Source organism: Doryrhamphus excisus, chromosome 7 (assembly GCF_030265055.1).
Source record: "Doryrhamphus excisus isolate RoL2022-K1 chromosome 7, RoL_Dexc_1.0, whole genome shotgun sequence".
NCBI lineage: Eukaryota > Metazoa > Chordata > Actinopteri > Syngnathiformes > Syngnathidae > Doryrhamphus > Doryrhamphus excisus.
The window spans coordinates 16,477,745-16,503,114 of NC_080472.1; the positions used below are offsets into that span (position 1 = coordinate 16,477,745).

At 41.3% G+C, this 25,370-nt stretch overlaps 2 protein-coding genes across 7 annotated transcripts; one reads left to right on the forward strand and one right to left on the reverse strand.

Annotated features, from left to right (window-relative positions):
• Nucleotides 1-9,006: 9,006 nt before the first annotated feature.
• il17rel (interleukin 17 receptor E-like) lies at nt 9,007-18,035 on the reverse strand. Of its 5 annotated transcripts, none has more exons than XM_058077454.1 (19): nt 14,891-18,035; nt 14,197-14,234; nt 13,740-14,018; nt 13,610-13,652; nt 13,284-13,433; nt 13,087-13,193; nt 12,738-12,852; nt 12,527-12,571; nt 12,320-12,459; nt 11,447-11,518; nt 11,324-11,378; nt 11,076-11,242; nt 10,700-10,744; nt 10,091-10,145; nt 9,827-9,975; nt 9,706-9,759; nt 9,576-9,636; nt 9,260-9,382; nt 9,007-9,111 (listed from the first exon to the last, which is right to left on the reverse strand). In XM_058077454.1, exons 3-19 carry the CDS (start codon nt 13,965-13,967, stop codon nt 9,056-9,058), a joined length of 1,665 nt encoding a protein of 554 aa, XP_057933437.1. In that variant the 5' UTR covers nt 13,968-14,018; nt 14,197-14,234; nt 14,891-18,035; the 3' UTR covers nt 9,007-9,055. The 5 variants fall into 5 exon arrangements, with proteins under 5 accessions (XP_057933437.1, XP_057933436.1, XP_057933434.1 ...); XM_058077453.1 differs by having other exon boundaries at nt 14,197-14,288; XM_058077451.1 differs by having other exon boundaries at nt 13,740-14,234.
• LOC131132134 (protein phosphatase 1H-like) lies at nt 16,008-25,255 on the forward strand. Of its 2 annotated transcripts, XM_058077457.1 has the most exons (10): nt 16,010-16,559; nt 19,359-19,548; nt 19,612-19,986; nt 20,067-20,179; nt 20,256-20,340; nt 21,911-22,029; nt 22,111-22,174; nt 22,241-22,348; nt 22,408-22,559; nt 23,642-25,247. In XM_058077457.1, exons 1-10 carry the CDS (start codon nt 16,324-16,326, stop codon nt 23,787-23,789), a joined length of 1,590 nt encoding a protein of 529 aa, XP_057933440.1. In that variant the 5' UTR covers nt 16,010-16,323; the 3' UTR covers nt 23,790-25,247. The 2 variants fall into 2 exon arrangements, with proteins under 2 accessions (XP_057933439.1, XP_057933440.1); XM_058077456.1 differs by having other exon boundaries at nt 16,008-16,559; nt 22,111-22,348; nt 23,642-25,255.
• Nucleotides 25,256-25,370: the final 115 nt, after the last annotated feature.

Genomic DNA, 25,370 nt, shown 5'->3' on the forward strand with positions numbered 1-25,370 from the left:
TCAGCACAAACACACACACACACACGGCTTCCACACCCTACAGAAAAACACAGCTTCTGTATTGTGCTCCAGTGTTATTCTTCTTTTTAAGCCAATCCCCGAGCTCGGGAAGCGGAAGCGGTGAAATTTAGCTGAGCTTTCAGTCCAATAAACAAAGACGTCTTGAAAGGATTGTAGCGTGTAGGGTTGGCATATAGAAAAAACAACATAAGTGTTGAAAAATGCTGTAATCCACTTCTAAGTAAGTTAATCAAATCTGTAAAGAAGGGGTGTCCAAAGTGGTCTTATTGGCTTGCAGCATATTCTAAAAATATAATTTAACAACAAAACAAACAAAAACAACAAACACCAACCGCAAAAATGGAAAAATAACTTCAAAAAAATTGTAATATAACCAGACAAAAAGACCTCATTTCTATTTTTAATATCAGAAAAAATGACACAATTTTAGTAGCATAAAGTGTAAAACAGTAGAAATGTAAAATTAGCTGTAATTTTATAACTATAAAGTCAAAATATTAAGACAAAAAAGTTGTATTCTAACGTGAAAAACGTTTTTATAACAATGAATTTGAAATGCGAGGAAAATAATGATGTCATTATAATAGCGCAGAGTTGAAATATTAATTTAAATAAATATTTTTATATTAAATAAATATTAAATATTATGAAGTTAATATAAAGTTATGAAAAACAAACAAAACAGAAATAAAGATGTATTTTTTTGATAATTAAGTTGGGGGAAAGTCATAAAACTGTGGGAATAAAGTCATAATATTACAAAAATACCTGATGAAGATTATTCAAGAAGAAAGTTTAAGTATGAGGGGAAAAAATGTTAAAAGCCAAGAAAAATGAGGAACAAATTTGATGAATTTTCTCTTCATATTCATTTTTCTCTAGCAGGAGCAGAAACATGCTAGCTTAGCACACATACCCAATACTGTACTAAACATAAAGTTGTTTGTTTTCTCCTTTCAAAAACACAAAACAAAATACTAAATTTTGATTGAACTTGTGTCGGCCATTTTGTCCCAGTGGGCCTACAATGTTAGTGCTGAGTGGGATGATTGTGTGCCACTGCTGCTTTTGTTTTGTTGTCTTTCGAGCTGTTGTGCTTCTCCTGTCCACTCCACCTGCCACTGTCACACAGGAGTGTGGGACTTCCACAGCTGGTCCATCTGCACGTGGCCTGACCTCAGCCACTCAAAGGTCAAGGGTCAAGGGTCACAGTTTGCCTTTCAACAGATGTGTGTGTGTGTGTGTGCAGAGACGGGGGTGTGCGTTTTGGAAGCTTAATTATTGCTGTGTACTCACGTGGCTCTAACATGACAACAAACAACTAGGCGATGGGCGGGGGTGTTGGAAGCAGGACTGGCGTGTGCCGGGGTCAGAGGTCAATACGGCTGACAAAGGTCCGGCCACTGCGCAGAGGTCACCTTTGGCTCAAGGTTTTTATTGCCAAACTACGGGGCGACTGGCATTTATGCTTCCACCCCTGAAGACTGGAAGGACGCTGGCTGCCAATTAAGAGGCTGGAAAGGTTAAAGGTCATTACTGCATGTGTGTGCGGCTTTTTATACAGCATAAACGTAACCAAAGGCACTCTCTTCCATGGACAACTACAAAGTCATTGGCCGGTCCAGATACTGTGCAAAAACGGGTCACTCCCACTTCATGCAGTCATTGTTCAGTCTGCGCATGAATGATTATACAATTGCGCGGTTACAGACATCACACTTTATGCAGTCACTGGTTAGTCTAAATTATTTAATTAGTTATTAGATCCAGTGTAAGATATTTACATCACTCCCTCTTCATGCAGTCATTGTTCAGTCTGCTGTACGATTGGGCTGGTACATACACAACATTATAAGCAGTCATTGGTTAGTCTACATGATAATAATTTAATACAGTTTTAGATATTGGTCAGTTACGTAGAGTAAAAGGGATTGGGCAGTCGCAACACGGCCACTATATGCAGTCATTGGTCAGTCTATGTGAATCACTAGGTACAGTAAAAGTGATTGGGCTGTAGCAACGCTCCCACTGGTCAATGGTCAGTTTATAGTACAGTACAGTCTACATGTAATTAACTAGATACAGAACTAGTTATTGGTCAGCTTCATAGCTCACCCTTCATCCTCCATCACATTTTATTCAGTCGTTGGTTTGTCTGCTTATCAATTATCAGATGCAGTATTTGTTATTGGCCATACATCACTCCCACTTCATGCAGTCATTGGTCAGCCTATGCGACTCATTACGTACAGGACAACTGATTGGTCAGTTATATAGTATAACTCTTTCTATATGCAGTCACTGGTCAGTCTACATGGAATTAGATACAGAACCAGTTACATCACTGTACTCATTGGTCAGTCTAACACCTGACAGTAAAAGTGGTCAGTCGCTGGTAAGTCTACATGGTTACACAGTACAGATGATGAGCCAGTTACTTCACTCCCACGTCATGCAGTCATTGGTTAGTCTACATGTCAATTAACAGAAACAGTATAAGTGATGGCTGGGTATGACAGTCCATCGTCATACAACCATGGGCTAGTCTACATGTCAGTCAAGTGACTGGTCATTATATTAGGCCCATTCTACGGAGTCATTGGTTAGTCTACATGTCAATTAACAGAAACAGTATAAGTGATTACTGGGTATGACAGTCCAACGTCATACAACCATGGGCTAGTCTACATGTCAGTCAAGTGACTGGTCGCTTATATTAGGCCCATTCTACAGAGTCATTGGTTCGTCTACATGTCAATTAACAGAAACAGTATAATTGATGGCTGGATATGAGAGTCCAACGTCATACAACCATTGGCCCATCTACATGTCAGTCAAGTGACTGGTCGGTTATATAAGTCCGATTCTATGGAGTCATTGGTTAGTCTACATGTCAATTAACAGAAACAGTATAAGTGATGGCTGGGTATGACAGTCCAACTTCATACAACCATGATCAACCATGGGCAGTCTACATGCCAGTCAAGTGACTGATCGGTTAGATACTTACATCCCATTCTATGCAGTCATTGGTTAGTCTACATGTCAATTAACAGAAACAGTATAAGTGATGGCTGGGTATGACAGTCCAACTTCATACAACCATGGGTTTATCTACATGTCAGTCAAGTGACTGGTCAGTTATATACATAAGTCCCATTCTATGCAGTCATTGGTTAGTCTACATGTCAATTAACAGAAACAGTATAAGTGATGGCTGGGTATGACAGTCCAACGTCATACAACCATGGGCTTGTCTACATGTCAGTCAAGTGACTGATCGGTTAGATATGTACATCCCATTCTATGCAGTCATTGGTTAGTCTACATGACAATTTTGACATTTTTACAGTACCACCCATGGCTCCATTTGTAGTAGTTGACATCACTGACATTTATGTACTGTTCTTTTTTGTAAGTCTGTGCCTATAAAAAGAAGCCGAAGTGTCCTCCTTCTGGAAAAGCCAAATATGGTCAGAGTGTGTGGAGGAGCAAAATAAAAAAGGGACAACAGAGGGACGGCGCGGAGTTAGGAGCTCCGCGGAAAAGGCCTTGTTTGCCAGCTGGGAGAGGAATGAGCTCATGGCCCCCTCGTGCTACTCTGCACCATTATCCTCCCTTAAACCCTCAAACTCCTCCTGTCTCTGCCTGCTATTATCCCAACACACGCAGTCACACACTCATCCCACTCTTCTGTTTATTGATGACTCAAGCTTGCCGTTTTCTTAGCGGATACACAGTCAAGGAACGAAGAGCGCTGCGGCACCTCAGGGTCTAATGGACTGATTTGGACGGTTTACAGCTGTGCTCTTTCTAGAATGGCTCACAAAGGAACAAAGAGACCTCTGTAAAGTGTGTGTGTGTGTGTGTGTGTGTGTGTGTGAGGGGAGCTTCTTCTGTTCTTGTCAACAGGACCTACCGTGGAGGTGGGCTGGACTGTTTCTTCGAAAGCTTTCCACCCTTGATAAGCTCTGTTTTTCCATCCCTACTCACTCACATCTGCTCATCCTTTCAAAGCATCCTTTTAAAGCTACAGTAAGGAACACGTGTTAAAAATTGAAAAAAAAACACAAGACTAATTTTAGCAGTAAGGCGACCAACATGGGAGGTGTCCCGGCTGGTTCAACAATTACAAGCTTTTTATGAACATTAACATTAGCATTGATGCTAGTGCTGACAACATGAGGTGTCCTGGCTGGTCCAACAATTACAAGCTTTTTATGAACATTAACATTAGCATTGATGCTAGTGCTGGCAACATGAGGTGTCCTGGGTGGTCCAACAATTACAAGCTTTTTATGAACATTAACATTAGCATTGATGCTAGTGCTGGCAACATGAGGTGTCCTGGCTGGTCCAACAATCAAAAGCTTTTTATGAACATTAACATTAGCATTGATGCTAGTGCTGGCAACATGAGGTGTCCTGGGTGGTCCAACAATTACAAGCTTTTTATGAACATTAACATTAGCATTGATGCTAGTGCTGACAACATGAAGTGTCCTGGCTGGTCCACCAATATTATAGTATGTTAGCTGGGGTTTACATTGTAAAGATGGTGTCCTACATATTACAATATTGTGTACCTACATTGTTTTCTCACATATCAGCTTTAACAACTCTTTACTGTAATGTTCTGGCTGGTCCACCACCAAATAGGTCATCCAGGGTCATCAAGGACATGATAGAGACGATGTATTTTTTTTCATATTGTGGCTTTAACATAAAAAAATAACAAAAAACTAAAACGATAAGTAATGATAGCACAGATGCTAACAAACAACACGCACAACCTTAACTCACTAAAATGGGTCATATGGGGTCGCCATGGCAATGACAGAATGGTGCAAGCAGGTGCATCCTTCAGATGCTTCTATATTTAGGTAATTTTTTCCATAATGTGGCTTTAACCAAGGAAATATCCTCAAACACAGCAAGTAAAAACAGAAGCATCTTTAATATTTCTACAAGCACTCCATGCAAATATGAACACAACGATGCTAGCACAACATGATCAGTGTCCTGGCTGGTCCACCCGATAAAATAGGCCATCATGGTCGCCATGCAGCGACACGGCTCTTCTCTTTAATACTAAAACGAGTACAATCCAAATGATTATGAAGCTCGCATATTAGGGGAATTTTTCATACTGGTGCTTTAATAATGTAAAAGTAACACCTTGAAGAACAATATGCTGTATAGGAAGAAGAGGCTTATTACTGCACTGAATTTGCATGAAGAAGCTTGAAACCTCCCCCATTTTTCCCCCCTCATTCACCCTTGAACCTTTCACCTTTGTCCCACTTGCCTCCTCATATGTTTCTCCTGTCAGGTATATGTCTTTCCATGCATACCTGAGGCTATGACTGCCTCACTGTATGTGTGTGTGTGTGTGTGTGTCTATACTCGACTGTTTGACATCAAATTTCCACTCGCTGTGCTTCTAAAAGGCCTGTTTGTTTAGCGCAAAGCCCGGACGCGAGGACAACGTCGGCACTGGCCGATTAACTGGCCCGGGGAACAACACCCCGGAGGAATGTGTGGAATTCTCCACAACAAGGATTAGATCATCCCTGTCTGTTGTCTCTGGATGCCGTTTGTCATTCTTTCCCCACACGGGCTTAGAGATGGACCTACTGATGGACTCGTACACAAACAGCTACCTGAAGGCCCGAGAACAGCGCCGTTTTGTTCCTGTCAAGTTTCTTCTTGTTTTTTGAGGAAAAAAACGCTGCAAAAAACTGCTCCCGGCACTGTACCTAGCTGCTTTTTCTTCTTTTTTTATTGTAATCCCAAGCTTAGACAGCAGGATGAGATCACATTTAGATATTTCCAGCGTGCCAACAACAGACGTAAGAAGGTGCTTCAAACCATCAGCAACATCAGAGACAAGATCTTCTCTGTGGAGAGCTTTGGATCACTTCAAACGTGCAAAAATAGACCTGCATTTTAAATAAACTGTCTTTTTATGATAGCTTGTCAAAAATAGAAGTACAGTCGGAAACAATTTACATCAATAGAAGTCATTATTAGCCTCCTATTATATACAGATACAAACATGTTCCCAGGTTTTGGAGATCAAAAGTCATTGCCTGGTGCAAAGATATTATTTATGAAAGTCAACTGTAGCAGAAAACAACAGTTGCTAATGTAAAGGAAGCACCACATAAAAAATAAAAAAAAAAGTAATGAGCAGCTATTTCAAATCATATGCACGAATTAGTCAGTCAACATTGCCCTCTTGTGGCAGGTTGTCAAATAGCAACCAAACTCAAAAAAGAAAAACTAATATTTAATTTACAGCTAAATGAGTGCACATCATTACAACAACAACAAAACCAAAGAATTTCATCATATTTATGCATTCATAAATTCCAATCTGCATATTATTTTTTTTACTGTACGACAGGAAAACAATTATTTAATTACTATATTAATCCCCAAGTAGAGCGTGTGTGGTTACTGCGTGCCAATAAAAGTAGGAAAAAAAAGTATTACCACTCAAAATAAAGTTACCAAATAAACTTACAAAGTATTAAAATAAAGCTATAAAAATATCAAGTACGTCATCTCGTTTATTACACTTAATTGGTTCCAGGCTGGCCGGTCAAGTGAATTTCTGCAAAGTAGGAAATGTTTCTACTTTGTTAATAAATTGAATATTTTCAGAGTTAGAGCACGGAAAATATGTTTATGACTTTCAAAAAAAAAAATTTTTTACCATTATTAGAGCCATGTAGACAAAAATACCATCCCTATAGTCACCTTTACGCTCCTATTATTCTTTGTTTACATCACTTATGTGGTATTAATGTGCAAGGCTAGTGAGCTAACTAGTTAGCCTCCAATTCATTTACTGTAAACTTAAAGAGTTTCAAACAGAGTAGAGAAGAAAGACAAAGTAAAAAGCCACAAACTTACCACTTCCACACGGAAAAGAAGAACTTCATTTCACTCTTATAATTTCCATGTCTAACCACATGCAGTGGGAAGCTAATGTGCTAATGTGTAATGTCACGTCTCATCAATGTTTTGTCATTACTGACGCCTAGTGGCCGGAGTACTACATAACACTTGTGATTCAATATTTTTGGACTTATAATGGGCCATAATCAACCACCAGCCATCATTTATTAATCAATTAACTTTTGGAAATGAAATAAAGTTACAATTTTACGAAGTATTGCTAGACAATAAACTTATTTATTCAAATTATCAAATTATCGCCTGTTAAAATTATGGACTAAATATTACCTGACAAAAATGAAGTTAAAAAGTGATTTTTTTTAAAGCTGCAAAAGTATTTATTGCCCAACGAAATAAAGTCACAAGGAACTAAAATGACAAATAAATGAATGTCATAAAAGTACCAAGTATTTCCATACAAAATACAATACATCAAAAGAACAATCAAGATGCTAAACATAATCCAAACCTTCGTCTATGAACTAAATGGAGACATGGATGACTATTGCGTTTGTATTTTTAACATTTTATTGCTTTGTTGCCATAAATAAAAATGATGTGTCATCTGCCAGTCAAAGCGGACAATGTCCTCCGTGAAAAGTTAAGTCAATACGACAAAAGGTCACTAGTGCTTCCCCTAAATACAAAGAGACAATAAATGCATTCAAATTCATTGGTCAAATGATGAGGAAGTGTTGCTTTATGTTTTGTGTTCACTTACAAAAGCAGGTGTTGTGTTATTGTTTGAGTCATCTTATGCATGCACGTAGACACAGCACCAGGAAACGGGACTCACACTTTTAAGGACAAGTTCCTCATGTGTGTCAATCACACACACACACACACAGCCTTCTGTTCTGTACAGTCCAATATAATGTAAATACATATAAAAGGTCTTTGTCCTTAAAAACTGAGATTTTGGAAATGTTTTTTTTTGGAAATCATACTGAAAATGAAGGCTGCTTTGCTAGTAACGCTATCAGTCGACATGTTTGTTGTGTTATGTCTATGCAAATGACATCATCGGTGCCTCTGATTGGTTAAAACTGTCTATGGCTGCAGCGCCCCTCTTACTTTGGCACGCACCTGACAGCTTATAGTAGGGAAAATACGGGAGTTACAACTGGAGCTGGAGCCTATCCCAGCTGTCTTCAGGCGAGAGGCGGGGTACACCCTGTACAGGTCGCCAGCCAATCACAGGGCACATATAGACCAACAACCATTCACACTCACATTCATACCTATGGACAATTTGGAGTCGCCAATTAACCTAGCATGTTTTTGGAATGTGGGAGGAAACCGGAGTACCCGGAGAAAACCCACACATGCACGGGGAGAACATGCAAACTCCACATAGAGATGGCCGAGGGTGGAATTGAACTCGGGTCTCCTAGCTGTGAAGTCTGCGGGCTAACCACCCGACCGCCGTGCAGCCCGGGTGGGAATATTCATTCATTCATTCATTTTCTAACGCTTATCCTCACAAGGGTCGCTGGGGGAGCTGGAGCCTATTCCAGCTGTCTTCGGGCGAGGCGGGGTACACCCTGGACTGGTGGCCAGCCAATCACAGGGCACATATAGACCAACAACCATTCACACTCACATTCATACCTATGGATAATTTGGAGTCGCCAATTAACCTAGCATGTTTTTGGAATGTGGGAGGAAACCGGAGTACCCGGAGAAAACCCACGCATGCACGGGGAGAACATGCAAACTCCACACAGTGGAATTGAACCCAGGTCTCCTAGCTGTGAAGTCTGTACGCTAACCACACGACCACCGTGCAGCCCGGGTGGGAATATTTCGGTTTTTTAAACAGAATAAACACAGAGGACCGAGATATTTGGTTATCAGAAACAAAACAGTGCAAAATTGTGCACGGTCACAGACGGTGTCGCTGGCTACATTACAAAAACACATACAGGGAACTTCTGTGTCAAGCTAATGTCAAGCTAAAATGAAAACATGGTCTCAAAAGAATGTTGCCGATAACACACTTTGTTATCACGACAGGCCTCGTATAGAAAAACATTTATTATTATTCAAACGCATCTGACACAGTCAGTCAGAGAGTAAGATGGCGGTCTCTGCGTTGTGAAAGGTCCCAAACAGGAGCGCCGCCTGCCAAAAACAACAACATTCAGTCAATGCAAGTATCTTTCGAGGAAGCGGTCGAAGAAAAAAAAAACACGATAGCTTGCTTGGTTTTTTTCTTAAACAGCAAACAGCAGGATGAATAATTGATCATGACGTAATATAAGGTACCAACCGGTGAGTCTGGCATGCAACACCAGGGTGACAATGATGACAGCAGTGAGCCAGAGCCCGACCGGGACGATGACCATGATCAACATCTGATTGGCCGAGGTGGCGAAGAGAGTCGCTGGCTCACCTGTGATAAGAATGACATGTTTGCAACTCTTTTGAAATATAATAATAATAATTAGGGATGTCCGATATTGGCTTTTTTTCCAGAAACCCTTATGGCGATATTGTCCAACTCTCATATTTCCGATACCAATATTGCATATTTATGCTGATATCGGGCCGACCATTATCAGACATCCCAAATAATGACAACTCACTGCGTTCCTCTGTGAAACAGTGAAGGATTGTGGGAGCATACGTCACATCCGTTCTCCTCACCTGTACAATACAAATGTATACAAGTACTCTATCTAACTGGTGAGTATCTATAGCGATGAAAAAACTTACATAAAAACACGAGGGAGCGTCTGTCATGTTCAAGCTAACAGATGTATGCGCCCCCTAATAAAAAGACAAAGATGGCTGCCACGGTTTCACACAATGACAAGATGCTCAGTGTCACGCGTACCACGTGAATGACAGCGCGTGTCCCCGTCGCGCCACACACAGCGGAGCCCTCACGCGGCGTACATGCGTGCACGGAGAAAGTGGCGTTCATGTGCGACGTCAGCTTTGCCGCTTTGTGAGCCGCATGTTTCATCACAGTCACATCCCAGGCTAGGAAACAAATACAAATGAATCAACAGTATTGATGGCAACAGCAGTTTAGCTTACCATAAAAATCATTGATGAAGAGTTGATCACTTATAATAATAATAATAATAAGTCCAACCTTGGAATCTCCCGACAAAAGGACACTTGATCCAAGTTCGATGGCCTGCACGGAACTACAAAAAAAACAATTATTGTTTTATACTCCAAGCATGTTATTAGTTATTAAATAGTTTGTAATGATGTATAACACTGAAGTCAAGTTGATTCACATGAATTACATTTTTTTATTATTTGTACATTTGCACTGCTTTCTAGTATTTACTAATATATTATATTATCACATTTAAATAGTATTCTATGATTTTTGATTTTCTTTAGTTATATTTATGCAATATTTTTAGATTTGGCCTGACCTTTCTTCACTTAGATTTTTGAAAGTGTATTTATACATAGTGAATGATATCGTATTCATTTTTTATGCTCTGTTATAGTTATATATTTACATTTAAAAATTTAAAATTTTATATTTAATAACTTTTAATTTAGCATTGTTTTTGCTTCTTTTTTACATTTATGTATAAAGATTTTTACTTAGCTTGACTAAATATTTTCATACATGTATATGTATTTTATATTTTCTTTTATTTCATTATTTCTTTTCTTCTCTGACTTCTGAGCCATTCACAGAATAGTGAATAGTCACAAAAAAGTTATAGAAAAAAAATACCTTCATGCACAGCTGAGGGTGAGGGTCCACTTGCGCAAATGTTATCTGCAAGGAAACATTTAATAAACTTTATAAAAGTTATACCAAACAATACCAGCTGCAAAGTGATGCGAATGCTCGAGTATTTGGACTTGATGAGTCATTTAAGCTTTTTGTTTGGACTGTGACCCAAGTGGAGGGGTCCCATCTGAAGAATGTTTCCACTCTGAATCAAACTACGCTTGCTTCAAAGCCACTAGAGGGACTTTCATATGATAAACCTGCAGTAAACATGATTTATCATCACGTTCTGTAGTGACGTGTGCAGGTGTATTGCCATAAAACGAGATGTGTAATAAGTGATAGAGCCGAGTCATACTGACACAGCAGCTGGTACCTTTTCTCTGCCGACATTTCGGGAAGCTTGCTGCAGATCCGTGCAGACGTCATCCTCCCCTGCTCTCTGGCACAGCGCCACGGTGGCCGTCAGCGGACAGGCGGGTTCCCATGAAAGCACCCCCGCCAGTGGGTCGTAATGAATCCCATGCCACATTTCATCCAAACCTGCAGGGAAAGACGCGCTGAGTCACAACCGGGAAACCTCGCGGTAGTGGTACGGTTTGTGAAGCAATCGAAGTGACTCACTGTTATTGAAAGGGCAGACCTGCACTCTGCGGGCGTCCATCACCGCTGACCAGCCCTGTGGGGAGCAAGGAGCGTTCAGTGGTGCCTCCCTGTGTAGAAACTGTGTGATCCAGATGGCTTTACCTCGATACAGAGGCATGGCAACGGTCTGGAAAATGGGAGAATGGCGCTCTTGGTGACTTCGTCTTTCATTATCTGCAAAGTTAACAAGGGAAACATGTAAACCAAATTTTCATGAATTACTTTTAAAACGATTCAATTAAATCCGATTGATCAACTCACTGACCCTTCAAGGCTGCCGTAGTTGACGGTTCTGGAATTAGCTTTTTAAGCTAGTAGCTGCTAGCGAATAAGCGAGCAATTTAAACAAATATGCGCAATAACATTAGCTTTATTAGCTTAAAAAAAGAAGACCATAAAAAACACACGACGGACTGTACATTCAACAACAAAAAACACAAAATAAGCATTTAACTTGATTCAAATGAGTTACGGTATATTAGTGGCTTAAGAGTGACTGGACCGCCAACAGTGGAAAGCACGGGGACACGCTCTCGCAACGCACTATGGGAATTGTAGTACAGTCACTATACACGTGCAATATAACGGTAATGACTTGCCAAAACGCAACAAAAAACACACAATTTTAATAAATAATAATAAATGCATTTTAAATACATCGCATTGTCTAAATAAGCCAATCTGACAATATTTTTTTACTTTATTAGTAATCAGTTATGACCTTGTGAAAGGGTACAACCACACAATTGTGAAATAATTACCTAAAATTCCAAAAAGAAATTGAGTATCCAATGTATTTGAATTCTATTATTTAATGTCAATTATTCATACGTCTTTGACCACCATCCAACTCATTCAAAATCAACCCTTTGTGCTAGCATAGTAAGCACTAGCATTATGACAAAGCAGCAGTAACACTTACAGCCACAATTGTCATCAAGTCCTTGCAGTTTTTCAAAATAAAAGCTCATTTACCAATGCGTTAGCCCCTGTGCCAGCACAGATGAAATCCTTATGGCACAGCCGCAAATGATAGTCTTCATCATCCAACATGTCACTCACGGAGACGTGCAGCTCTTTTCTCTCTGTGTTGATGTCATATGATAACCTCCCAGCTGTAAGTGTGTAACATTTAACATTTTAAGTTATATATGTGACATACACACGTGAGGTTTTACTCACTGATGCATTCAGGGACAAGTATCCTCAAATCCTTCCATGAGCAATCTGCAGTGGGTGACACAGTAATACAAAATAGCCACTTCAGTCAGGAGTCATTAACCTTCATATGTTTTCATCAATGACAAGGAAGTACTAGCAAGTTTATACAATGACTTTGAATCATGAGTAGAAAACGCAGCATCCACTACTTCCTGCATTGACACTGTGGCACCTGGAGCGACGTAGGTTCTGCTTTGAGTTATTCCACAGTAATCAGGCACTGTCGTCACTGTGACCTTCACTTGCTGCTGTGGATAAATGTCAGTGCAGTTGTCCACAAGCTCCACCTAGCGGGACGGACAGTGCAGTGACGACGAGAGGCCAAATCAACAGCGGAAAACCACACAAGAGAGTAGAACTGGAATTTTCTTGCATAATATGTCGAAAAAGTTGAGTCAAAATAAAACTTTTTTTTGTGAAGCAACCACCATTGATGGCAAAGAATGAAATGTGTGATGATAACCATAGAACATTTAATTGAGTTCTGAATCGGATCATGCACAGTTTTTACAAATACCGACCTGCATCCCGGACATTATCCGCCCGGAAGCCTTTGAAATCCGGACTATTCGGCACTTCCGCAGCATTCCCGGAGTCTGAGAGCAAACGGACAAACCGTGGATGGACTCTGGATGGAGAGGAATCAGGATTTAGTCACCCGCACATCATAAGCGCGGTAACTTCCTTGTTAAAGTAAAGATCCTTTGTTGAAACACACCTGGAAGCTGGACCGTCATGTGGATTTGGAGGTGCAGAGAGCATCTTTGATGCCCTTCACATGTCACGACGGTGGAAAAGCTTAGGTTGCGGAACACGGAGGAGACGGTAAGTCCGTCAGCGGGCGTCTGACACGAAGCGGCAAAGAAATCTGCAATGGAGATTGAATTCAAATTGAATAGGACTTGTGTTGCTATGAGAAATTCCCACATGTTACATCATTATCTGTGTCAAGGTTAATTATTCCAGAACATTAGTAATACTGGTGGAGAGTATTGTATTCATAATTAATGGGTCATAATAATATTCATGATGTGATGTTCTTACATGCTGGTTCGGTGTTGCACTGAAGGCCCTGCAAAAAGAAAGCCTAGCCTAATTAGTTAAGTCAGTTAGTTAAATATGTTGTATATTTAAAACAAATGCATTGAATAAGAATCCGAGGATGAACTTTTACCTGAGAACACTTGATCCCACACGTCTTTATCCTTTCCAGTTCTGTGTGTTGTGCAGCAGCTCCATAGAGAACCAAACAGGAGTGGAACATCAGCAAGGTAGCCCGCAGGAACATAGTCACTACAAATCTTCCACTTCCTTCTGCTTCCTTTTCTTGTACTTGTACTTGTACTTGTACTTGGTGCCAGGCAAAGTGGGAGGTGTGACGCTGAGGTGGTTGCTCGGTCATGTGGTGACATTCAGTTGTGGTGTGATGGACCAGAAGAGGAGGACACGCTCTCTGGTCATCCAGGGGGGCGGAGCCATGGAGATGAATATATGGAGATGTGCAAACAAACTTTCTATTATTAGAACACTAAAAGTAGAATGAATTAGTGTATGGTAAATATGCATAAGGAAAGTAGCCCAAAAAATGTAAATGTACTGAAAATAAACCAGTATCTATATGATACACTTACTGTAAAGGAAGTTCACAACAAACTTTTTACGATTCCCCCTGTTGCACAATACAGGTTTTAGAAAAAACACAAGCACACGTTGTCGTATTTATCTGAAAAGGAAACAGACGTCATTCATGGGAAATACTCCAAGCAGGCCTGCTAAAAAAAATAGTAAATACAAATAAGGCACTGAAGCAAAAACATTTCTTATTTAACACAGCTGTTCTATCACCTGATTACAATAATAATAATAATAATAATAATAGTAAACTATGTGCATTATCTCATCACATGTAATTATGTGGCAGGACTAACAACTAATAATAGCCACTAATAACCTCAAGTAAGCATTTATAATTTTCCATTTGATCATTTTGTATTTCCTCCTTGTAGTGAGTGGCATCCACTGGTGCACAACAGCGACCTCTGTCAGGATGCAACGTGTACTGCAAGCCGTCCTGACAATAACGTCATAGAAGAGCTCACGATAGGACTCCATTGAATAGGAATAAAGAAACGTAAACATACATTAAATATAACATTCAGGATGCATATTCTACTGCATTTTAGCTTATTCTCGAATACCTTATCCTCATTTCATTTTGCAATCAGAGCCACAGCTCACATGGGATGTTTGTTTGACAAAATGGTTGAGAATAGTAAGCGACGTGGTCAATTTGGAAAAAACAGTCGCGGCCCATAATGCACTCACATGTCCGCGCATCTCTCCATGCATCTACCAGGGAGGATTTATCTTCAACCTGCTGTCAGCGCTGTAAAGTGCTCATTCTGCACACTGCAAAAAGAGTCCAACAATGATCCATGAGTAAGAGTAAATGAATGTGCGATGACAATATCCAAATGTCATTCATTTTACTGGTTGGATTAGTGCAGCTGCACTATAAATGCACCTTAGGCATGCAACATATGAGGTCATAGTTAAGGAATTCAAAATGTCTGAACAAGAGTCTCGGAAGAAGCAGTAAGGAAGTAATTTCCTTTCCAAGTCTGGAAAGGGTTATATATGAAGTATTTCTAAAGCTTTGGGACACCAGCAAACCACAGTGAGAGCCATTATCCAAAAATGGTGAAAACACAGAACAGTGAACTTTCCCAGGAGTGTATGGCCAACCAGAAATACCCAAGAGCGCAGCGACGACTTATCCATGAGGTCACAAAAGACCCCACAGCAACATCCAAAGAACTGCAGGCCTCAGTTAAGGTCCGTATTCACAAGTCCAGATGGAAGGTGTGTATCCCAATACATCTGGTGTAAGAGTATATCATAGCAACAGTAAAATATGGTGGTGGTAGTGTGATGGTCTGGGGCTATGGAGCTATGAATTCTGCAGTAGACCAAAAAAACGGCCATTTGTACGGCCATTTGTTTGAAAATAATAATATAAAATTAGAAAATAATATAAAATATAAAAATAATAAAAATTATAAAATAAAATAATTATAACATATATTATAAAAATATTATCAAATTAAAAATTATAAAATTTAAAAATATATAAAATTATAAAACAAAATAATAATAATATATGATAAATGAAATAAATAAATGAAAAAAGTTTCATTTCTAAGTGCATTTTGTATGGAGTTGTGTCTGTCGTTTAATAATTACATTTAACAGGCTAAGAAAATCTGCCTACTTCTTAGATTTGTGTTATAGGTGACAGAGCATGCTATTGTTTATATTATTGGTTTATTAATATTTATGAAATATATACCGTAAGCCACAAACTAAATGGTCCCGGGCCGCACTTTGGACACCCATAAACATAAACAGAGTGCATTTTTTACAGTGTGCATCACGGACACGTCACGTGACCGGTTAATTCCGCGTTCCCGACGCTGGGGATGTTGTCTCCGGGTCTCCATGGAGGCGTGCACGGCTTTGCCTAAGCCATCCTAGCCGCTTTCCTCCACCCTTCCCCCGCAGGAGCTGCCCTGCAACGCCCGCCATCGATGACGCATTGACCGGCCGAGCGCCTTCCTCTCCCCCCCTCCCTCCATCGCCTTGTTCTCCATCGAGCCTGTCGTCGAAGCAGCGCGGCCGAGCTGGGGGGCAATCCGGGGAAAGGGAGTCGCGGCGCCGCGCACCGGCCGCCGGATACCCCTCCGCGACGCGCCACCAACATGCTCACGCGGGTCAAGTCCGCCGTAGCCGGCTTCATGGGTGGGATCATGGCCGGAGGCAGCTCCGCCGGAGGCGGCAACCCCGGTTCGGACCTGCCGCTTAAATTCCCTTATATGAGGCCGGAGTTCTTGGGACTATCACCGGATGAGATCGAGTGCTCCGCGGATCACATCGCCCGGCCCATCCTCATCCTGAAGGAGACCAGGAGATTACCGTGGGCCACCGGATATGCTGAGTAAGTAACCATCCGTGCACACAAAGGGGGTCTGCAGGGTTACCGTCATGACATCATCATAACAACAATGATCCAGATTGAGCGCATGCGCACACCTGGGCGCTGTAAGCTGCACCTGTTGTGATCGACACGGAGGGCTTGTGTGACCTTTCACCCCGGGGCAGGCCATTTTGCGTGCAACTGGCGTGGAACTGGTGAAGAGATGACACAGCAGTATAAGCCTTTCTGCATGGGACGCATGCATGCTCACAATAATACTTACTTTTATTTGCTTGGGAAGTCTTTTCCAAAAATGTCCATTGATGACCGCAAGGCTGTTCTCCTTGGTGGATGACCTATTATTAACCCGACTAACCCTAGGCACTATGTATTTAAAAGCAGCAAATACGTTCCTCATTGTTGTTAATGAAGCAGCTATTTGTTGGAATATGAATGTGGTTTTTCAGTTTTCAACGTGATCTTCAGAGTTCCTCTGGGGCATGGTTCTCAAACTGTGGTACGCGTACCAGTGGCCATTGTGATAACTGAATGCCTTCCTTATTTATCAATGGAATACTTTCACAGCATAGAAAGCCTGTTTAAGACCTTAAATTAATTATTAGAGACCACTACACATGAAATAACAACCCTACATTCACCTTTACCGTGTACTACCCCATATAGTGCGTGGAAATAAGCCATTTAAGACTCACGTCATCTATCTGGAAGGGTGTGGAGAACAGAAAGTGTCAGAGATAATTAATTGCGCCAATCAAGTGTGTTTCATTGAACATGACAGGACATGACATTACTGACACCTAGGGGCAAGTGTAGATTACTACACACATCAACATGTCTTCTGAATGCCGTATTTGGTTCATTCAGAAATGTTTATGTTTGAAAATGTTTACTTTACGCCAAATATATGTAATATATTGCTAAGATATGCATATTTGTGGCTAATAATAGACTGTATTCAACCAAAAAAAATGAAAAACAAAAAAAATCTGATCAAGTAAATCCACGAAATGTAACGACTTCTACCCTAGATTGTATGTAGACTTAATAAGTCATTCATTTTATTTTCAGGGTGAGTAAAATCTTCGAGCTTCAGGCTGAGAACCAACATGTCTTCCTCATTGTTGCTAATGAAGCAGCTATTTGTTGGAATATGAATGTGGTTTTTCAGTTTTCAACAGAGTTCCTCTCGGGCATGGTTCTCAAACTGTGGTACGCGTACCAGTGGTCATTGTGATAACTGAATGCCTTCCTTATTTATCAATGGAATGCTTTCATAGCATAGAAAACCTACTTAAGACCTTCAAAATACATTTTTAACATTATTAGAGACTACTACACATGAAATAACAACCCTACATTCACCTATACACGCGTACTATCCCATATAGTGCGGGACAATAAGCCATTTAAGACTCACGTCATCTATCTGGAGTGTGGTTTACTACACACATCAACATGTCTTCTGAATGCCGTATTTGGTTCATTCAGAAATGTTTATGTTTGAAAATGTCTACTTTACGCTAAATACATGTAATATTTGCTAAGATATGCATATTTTTGGCTAATAATAGATTGTATTCAACCACAAAAAAATGAAAAACGAAAAAAATCTGATCATGTAAATCCATGAAATTTAACGACTACAACCCTAGATTGGGGCGGCACGGTGGTCGAGTGGTTAGCGCGCAGACCTCACAGCTAGGAGACCGGGGTTCAATTCCACCCTCTGCCATCTCTGTGTGGAGTTTGCATGTTCTCCACGTGCATGCGTGGGTTTTCTCCGGGTACTCCGATTTCCTCCCACATTCCAAAAACATGCTAGGTTAATTGGCGACTCTAAATTATCCATAGGTATGAATGTGAGTGTGAATGGTTGTTTGTCTATATGTGCCCTGGGATTGGCTGGCCACCAGTCCAGGTTGTACCCGAAGACAGCTGGGATAGGCTCCAGCACCCCCGCGACCCTCGTGAATGAACCCTAGATTGGGTGTAGACTTAATAAGTCATTCATTTTATTTTCAGGGTGAGTAAAAGCTTCAAGCTTCAGTCTGAGAATGGCCCTGTGCCGCACATTGGACACACCCGGTGTGCGAGAAACGCTTTGTTAGCAGCAAATAAAGTTATTTTGATGGACTGCTTTTCAAATTTAGAGTCACACGGTCACAGTTCTGTTGTCTGCTGATCCAGCACGAGTCAGGCGGATGTTTGCAGACTGTAGTAAAACTTAACGGTGCGTTACATTTGTGACACTCTGAGGAGGAACTAGGTCTTAATGCCTGATTGGAAGCGAAGCTGCGTTAAGAAGTAGAAAAAAAAAAACACAAAATGTATGGATTTATGGACTTTTGAATGTGCATGAAAGCATTTCCAGGTGTTGGAGTTATATAATCCAGCGTTATGCCACCATGTCTCCATCCTGCATGGCCGTGCATCTGTGAGTCAGTGATGCTGCCTATAGCGCAAAACAACCCACTGTCGGCGTCTAAAAATAGTCATGCTAATTTCCTCTCAAACACACACGCCCTCTAGAGATGTCTGATAGGAGAGCCGCTCTCACTTTTATGTTCGTTTTATGTGGCGCAAAAAAAAAAAAGCGAATAATCCTCGGTCAGCCGTCAACTAGACGGGCCTGAATCAACTGCACTCTGTGGTGGTCTCTGTCAATTAGCGACCGATTATATATGCACACATATGGAAGACCAGGCCAACTTTGTTGACTGATGGAATCGTCATCGACAAAGACCCAACCCGACTAGGCAGTCGACAATGTCACGCAATCCCTGGTCTCCTCCTACACAGAGTGATTAACGCCGGAAAGAGCGCTCTCAATGAGGACCAGGCTTGCTGCGAGGTGGTGGTGGTGAGGAGGAGGCCCATGAGCTACTGTCCCCCCTCCACGCCTAGCAAGACCCCCACCGCTAAGAGACGCAATTCGCTGCCCAATGGGGAGGGTCCTGGGCTGCGTTTGGACCACAGCAAGTTGGGAGAGGTAAGTCGATATATATTATTTGGTGATGTTCTTGGATGGGACCAAAAAGGTTTTTGTTTGCAGGACAACGAGGGACTCGTGTTCCACTACTGGGCCTTGTTCGATGGCCACGCCGGTTCAGGCGCCGCCGTCGTGGCCTCCCGCCTCCTGCAGCACCACATCGCCTGTCAGCTGCAAGCCGTCATCGAGATCCTGCACAATCTGGCCTCTCTGCCCCCCACCATCCTGGGGGAGGAGCCCGACAACAACCCTTTCGTGCAGCAGGGCAACACGCCGGGCCCTCACCGCGCTTTGACCCGCGCGGCCTCACTGCGGGGTGCGGCCGGGACGCCGGGTTCGCCCAGCAGCACACCTCCCCCTCCTCGGTTCTTCACCGAGAAGAAGATCCAGCATGAGAGCTTGGTGATTGGCGCTATGGAGAATGCCTTCAAAGAGATGGTAGGTCTACATTGTCTTCTATATTGCCACCACAAGAGGGGGGTAGAGAGTTCATCTCTATGTTATGTGTTGGTGGGCAGGATGCTCAGATTGAGAAGGAGAAGCAAGGCTACAACATCACAGGAGGATGCACGGCTCTCACTGTGGTCTACATGCTGGGAAAACTCTATGTTGGGAATGCGGGAGACAGCAGGTGTGTATATGTGTGTGTGTGTGTGTTCCAAAACAAAAGTGTATCCTAACTTGCGTGTTGTGTGCTTTCTAAACAGGGCCATCATTATTAGAAACAATGAGATCGTTCCCATGTCAACAGAATTCACACCAGAATCAGAGCGACAACGGCTACAATTCCTGGTACAAATACGATTTTTGTTAAAAGTCATCAGCTTACTGATACGTTTTTTTTGTCTTGTCTTGGCTTCTAAAAATTCTAAAATTCTTTAGTTCTAAAAATTAGCCAAAAGTCTCTCTCCCGCTTACAGTTAGTCCAGAACTCTGCGGCAAGGCTTTTAACAGGAACCAAAAATGGGGAGCACATCACCCCAATTCTGGCCTCCCTGCATTGGTTGCCCGTTCGCTTTAGGATTCATTCATTCATTCATTTCATTTTCTACCGCTTTTTCCTCACGAGGGTGCTGGAGCCTATCCCAGAGGCGTGGTACACCCTGGACTGGTGGCCAGCCAATCACAGGGCACATATAGACAAACAACCATTCACACTCACATTCATACCTATAGACAATTTGGAGTCACCAATTAACCTAGCATGTTTTTGGAATGTGGGAGGAAACCGGAGTAAACCCACGCATGCACGGGGAGAACATGCAAACTCCACACAGAGATGGCCGAGGGTGGAATTGAACCCTGGTCTCCTAGCTGTGAGGTCTGCGCGCTAACCACTAGACCGCCGTGCCGCCCCGTTTTAGGATTGATTTTAAGATTTTATTGTTTGTTTTTAAGGCGTTGAATGGGCTGGCCCCCAAATACATCTCGGACCTCATCCAAATTTACTCTCCAGCGCGGTCACTTAGGTCCAAGGTCCAGCTCCAACTTGTGGTGCCCAAGACGAAACTTAAGACCAGGGGAGACCGAGCCTTTTCTGTGGTTGGCCCCAAGCTATGGAACTCTCTCCCCTCCCAAGTAAAAAAAAGCCCCCCCAACATCGAAAGCTTTAAGTCTCGTCTTAAAATCCACTTTTATTCTCTGGCTTTTAACTCGGAGTGAGTCGTATTGTCTTTTAGTTCCTTCTTTTTATTTTAATTGTTTTTTTTTTTATACTTTTATTGCTTTGCTTCTTGTTTTTAATATTTTAATATCTATTTTACTATTTTATTTCTTATTTGATTTTTTAGTTTTGGATTAAATTCAATTTGTACCTTTATTTATTATATTTTATTTTTACTTTTTATTTTACTCTTTGCAGCACTTTGGAAACTCTGTTTATAAAATGTGCTATATAAATAAAGTGGGGGCGGCATGGCGGTCTAGTGGTTAGCACGCAGACGGGGCGGCATGGCGGTCTAGTGGTTAGCACGCAGACCTCACAGCTAGGAGGACCAGGGTTCAATTCCACCCTCGGCCATCTCTGTGTGGAGTTTGCATGTTCTCCCCGTGCATGCGTGGGTTTTCTCCGGGTACTCCGGTTTCCTCCCACACAAGGTATGAATGTGAGTGTGAATGGTTGTTTGTCTATATGTGCCCTGTGATTGGCTGGCCACCAGTCCAGGGTGTACCCCGCCTCTCACCCAAAGACAGCTGGGATAGGCTCCAGCACCCCCGCAACTTGTGAGGATAAGCAGTAGAAAATGAATGAATGAATAAATAAAGTGGATTGGATAAAATATTGGGAACTATTAGTCCATGTTAAATAGAATACTACATTTACAGCAGCCGTACTCACGGGTACTGTGTGTCCTCCTCCAAGGGTTTCATGCAGCCTCACCTGCTAGGAAACGAGTTCACACACCTAGAATTCCCACGAAGGGTCCAGAGGAAGGAGGTCGGGAAGAGGATGCTCTACAGAGACTTTACTATGAGCGGATGGTAAGCCCCGCCTCCTCCTCTTCAGTGTGTTCTGCAGTGGAGGCGTACCACAATAAAGAAAATGAGGTCATATGTTTACAGGGCATACAAGACCATTGAAGATGAAGACCTCAAGTTTCCACTAATATACGGCGAAGGGAAGAAGGTAAATGTAAAAACACACCAGATTAAAGCTCTGACTGGAGGTCGGATGACCTTTTGTCTTTCCCAGGCTCGGGTTCTGGCGACCATCGGCGTGACCCGTGGGCTCGGAGACCATGACCTAAAGGTTCACGACTCCAACATCTACATCAAGCCCTTCCTGTCCTGCCTTCCAGAGGTAACCTGCAAGTGTGGTGAAAAAAAAACATCATTTTTCTGAAACGTTTGTGGACACAGGTGAAGGTGTACAACCTCACGCAGTACGAGCACGGCGCTGACGACGTCCTGGTGATGGGTACCGATGGCCTCTGGGATGTTCTGTCCAACCAGGAAGTGGCCGAAGCCGTTTCCACCTTTCTCGCCAACTGTGATCCCGATGATCTACACAGGTTAGCTTTGTTTTCACCAAGAGTGCAATGTACGATAGCAAATTGGGATCTTTGTGCTAAATTGGTGCTAATTGTCTCAAACTGTGGTATGAGTGCCACTGGTGGTACACGGGTTCCATCTAGCGGTACTCAGGAACATGAGAGATTAGAGTCAGAAGATCCTGCATATTTGTCTCTCAGCTTCCCTCTCCTTTGTAAATTATTATTTTATTATATATATATTTTTTATTATATTATTATATATAATTAGTAATTGTAAATGCATGAATCCCTCTCTATGAATGTCACAGCTTTACTCCATCAATGCTATTTTAAGCTATTTAAAATGGCTAAATAAACTAAAATTCAGAAATATGTAGTATTCTGGCCACTAGGTGTCAGTAACGTTACTGTCATGTTCCATGCGACACACAAGCACCAGACTTCCCTAGCGTCGGAACACATTTATAATCACCCCTTAATTTACAAAACATAGGGTTCGATATTGGAACAAATTGAATATTTCTGTAGGTACAGCATAGAAAACCCAACATTAGAGCCCTGTAAATATTAAACAACACCCCTATAGTCACCTTTATACTCGTATTACTCATTATAGGATACATAAGCAATATGATCAACATTATTTTGACAATACTGTAGCAATCTACCAAGCTAACTAGTTAGCCTCTAGTTTATTTATTCTAAAATTAATAGGTTTGAAAGTGAGTCAGAAATAGTGACCAGAATACAACATATGGCTTTCAGTAGTTTTGACTAATAAGGCCATAATCAACCACAAAACAGTGATTATTCATTAATTATTAAAAACCTGCAATAGAACGAGGGAGTAATATTGTCGCAAGGGACGACTGTACAACCACACAGAACAAACAAGTCTTATTTATGTCTTAAATTACTTATTTACTCTTATTATGTGTACTATATTCAGTTATACAATTATAAAGATGACTATAGGGGTGCTATTTCATGTCTAGAGGTATCTAACAATGTTAAAAACTGCATTTAGAAGGTCAAACACAGTTTTTTTTTCCATATCTGTATTTTTGGCATCCTCTCAACTCCACTCCTATCTTTGCTAGGTACACGATGGCCGCACAGGATTTGGTGATGCGAGCCCGCGGCGTCCTGAGGGACCGAGGCTGGCGCATCACCAACGAGCGCCTGGGCTCTGGCGACGACATCTCCGTCTTCATCATACCGCTGATGTACGGCAACCGTCAGCCCTGAGCAGCAAAGCCCTCAACTTAAAACACCCCATCCTCCTCTAAAACTTGGGATATGTTTATTTTGTCGAGAGTGATCAGCCAAAAGAGGAGCTTCCTGTCATCACGTTCCTTTTACTTAATGTAGACAATTGAGCTACAGTGACTCATTGTTGCCTCTTGTGGAAGTAAGAGGTATTACAATCCAAGAGACTGGACTGCTAGGAATCAATCAGGTGTCTGGACAATTCTATGGCCAATTCTATGTCCCCATTCTTTAGTCCAGTAGGTGCTCACAAAATAAAAGTCAAATATTACAGAAGAGAAATGATTTTTTTTTTAATCATCCTAACTTTATTAGGAATCAATGCATGGGTGCACTTTGTTTGGGTTTAATTATCAACTTATTTAAATTGGAAAAAATATCAAAAGAGGTTTAAAATCTAAACATGAACCTCAAATTAATGTAGGTATGTCGAAATATGAGGTTTGATTGCACTTGGACATGATTGCACTTTAATTGGATTCATAAGAATACATACATACATACAAAAAAAACATATTGTTGTGCATGCATTGACATTTTGTGAGAAGCAGTTTCCAATTCCTGTGACTTATTGTATGGCTGGTGTCCTTGTTATTATTTAGCTGCAATGACAGGGTTCATTTCCCATAACGCAATGTTGATGATGAAGATTAAACGGCAGCATGAAAGTCAAAAAGGATGATGTGCAGAGGGAGGAACGAGGAAGTGTCATTTCAAGCATGTGCCAAGGCTGTCAATCATCTCAGCCTCTTTATTTGTTTTCTGTTTCATTTTTACATGATGTTTCTATACCTGCAGTTGTCCTCCTGTTCATTCCATGAAGTGTGTTTAATTAGAAATATACAAATATTATTTATTGACAGCATTGTTGTTGTGAATATAAAGCTGCAGCTTTTTTTTTTGTCTGATTTAGGGCTCGTGTTGAATGTTCATCTTGTGCTTTGTCGTTCAGCCTTTCTTTGGTCTATTAGATGAATGTAATTTCTTTCTCTCACCCTGATAGAGCCAGCCGACTTCTGCACATCAACTCAGGTTCAATGTTTGGTGGAGGTGGATAAGTTGATAAAGAAGTGTGGAATATTATCATGATTATTGTTACTACATCGCTACAGATGTAAATACAGGATGGCCGTGTGCTGCTTCACTGTTTGCTTCCCTCTCTGATGTTTCTGTAATTGTATTGTACAAAAAAAAAAGAAAAAGTCTACTTCCTGTAGCTTCATTATGGGAAATCAGCTGCAAGGGAATTGAAGTGACCGCGTGACCTTCCTGCTTTGTGAATGTCTACCTTTTGTATAACTGAAAGGTTCCTACAGAAGTTAAAAAAATAATAATTTTAATGTCTCCTTGTGCAACTCTACTGTTGGGAAGGACGGGAATAATCCCAGGAGTGAAAAATAAAAAATGGGAGAAATGTTTGTGTTGTTTTTGTGACATAAATTAAGTCTAAGGCACATGTTGGGAAAACGGGTAGACAGACAAAATGATGACATCACCGACTCACTGCCGGCTCCTCTGTCACATAATCAGAGATGAGCTGTGAGATAAGACAACATATCT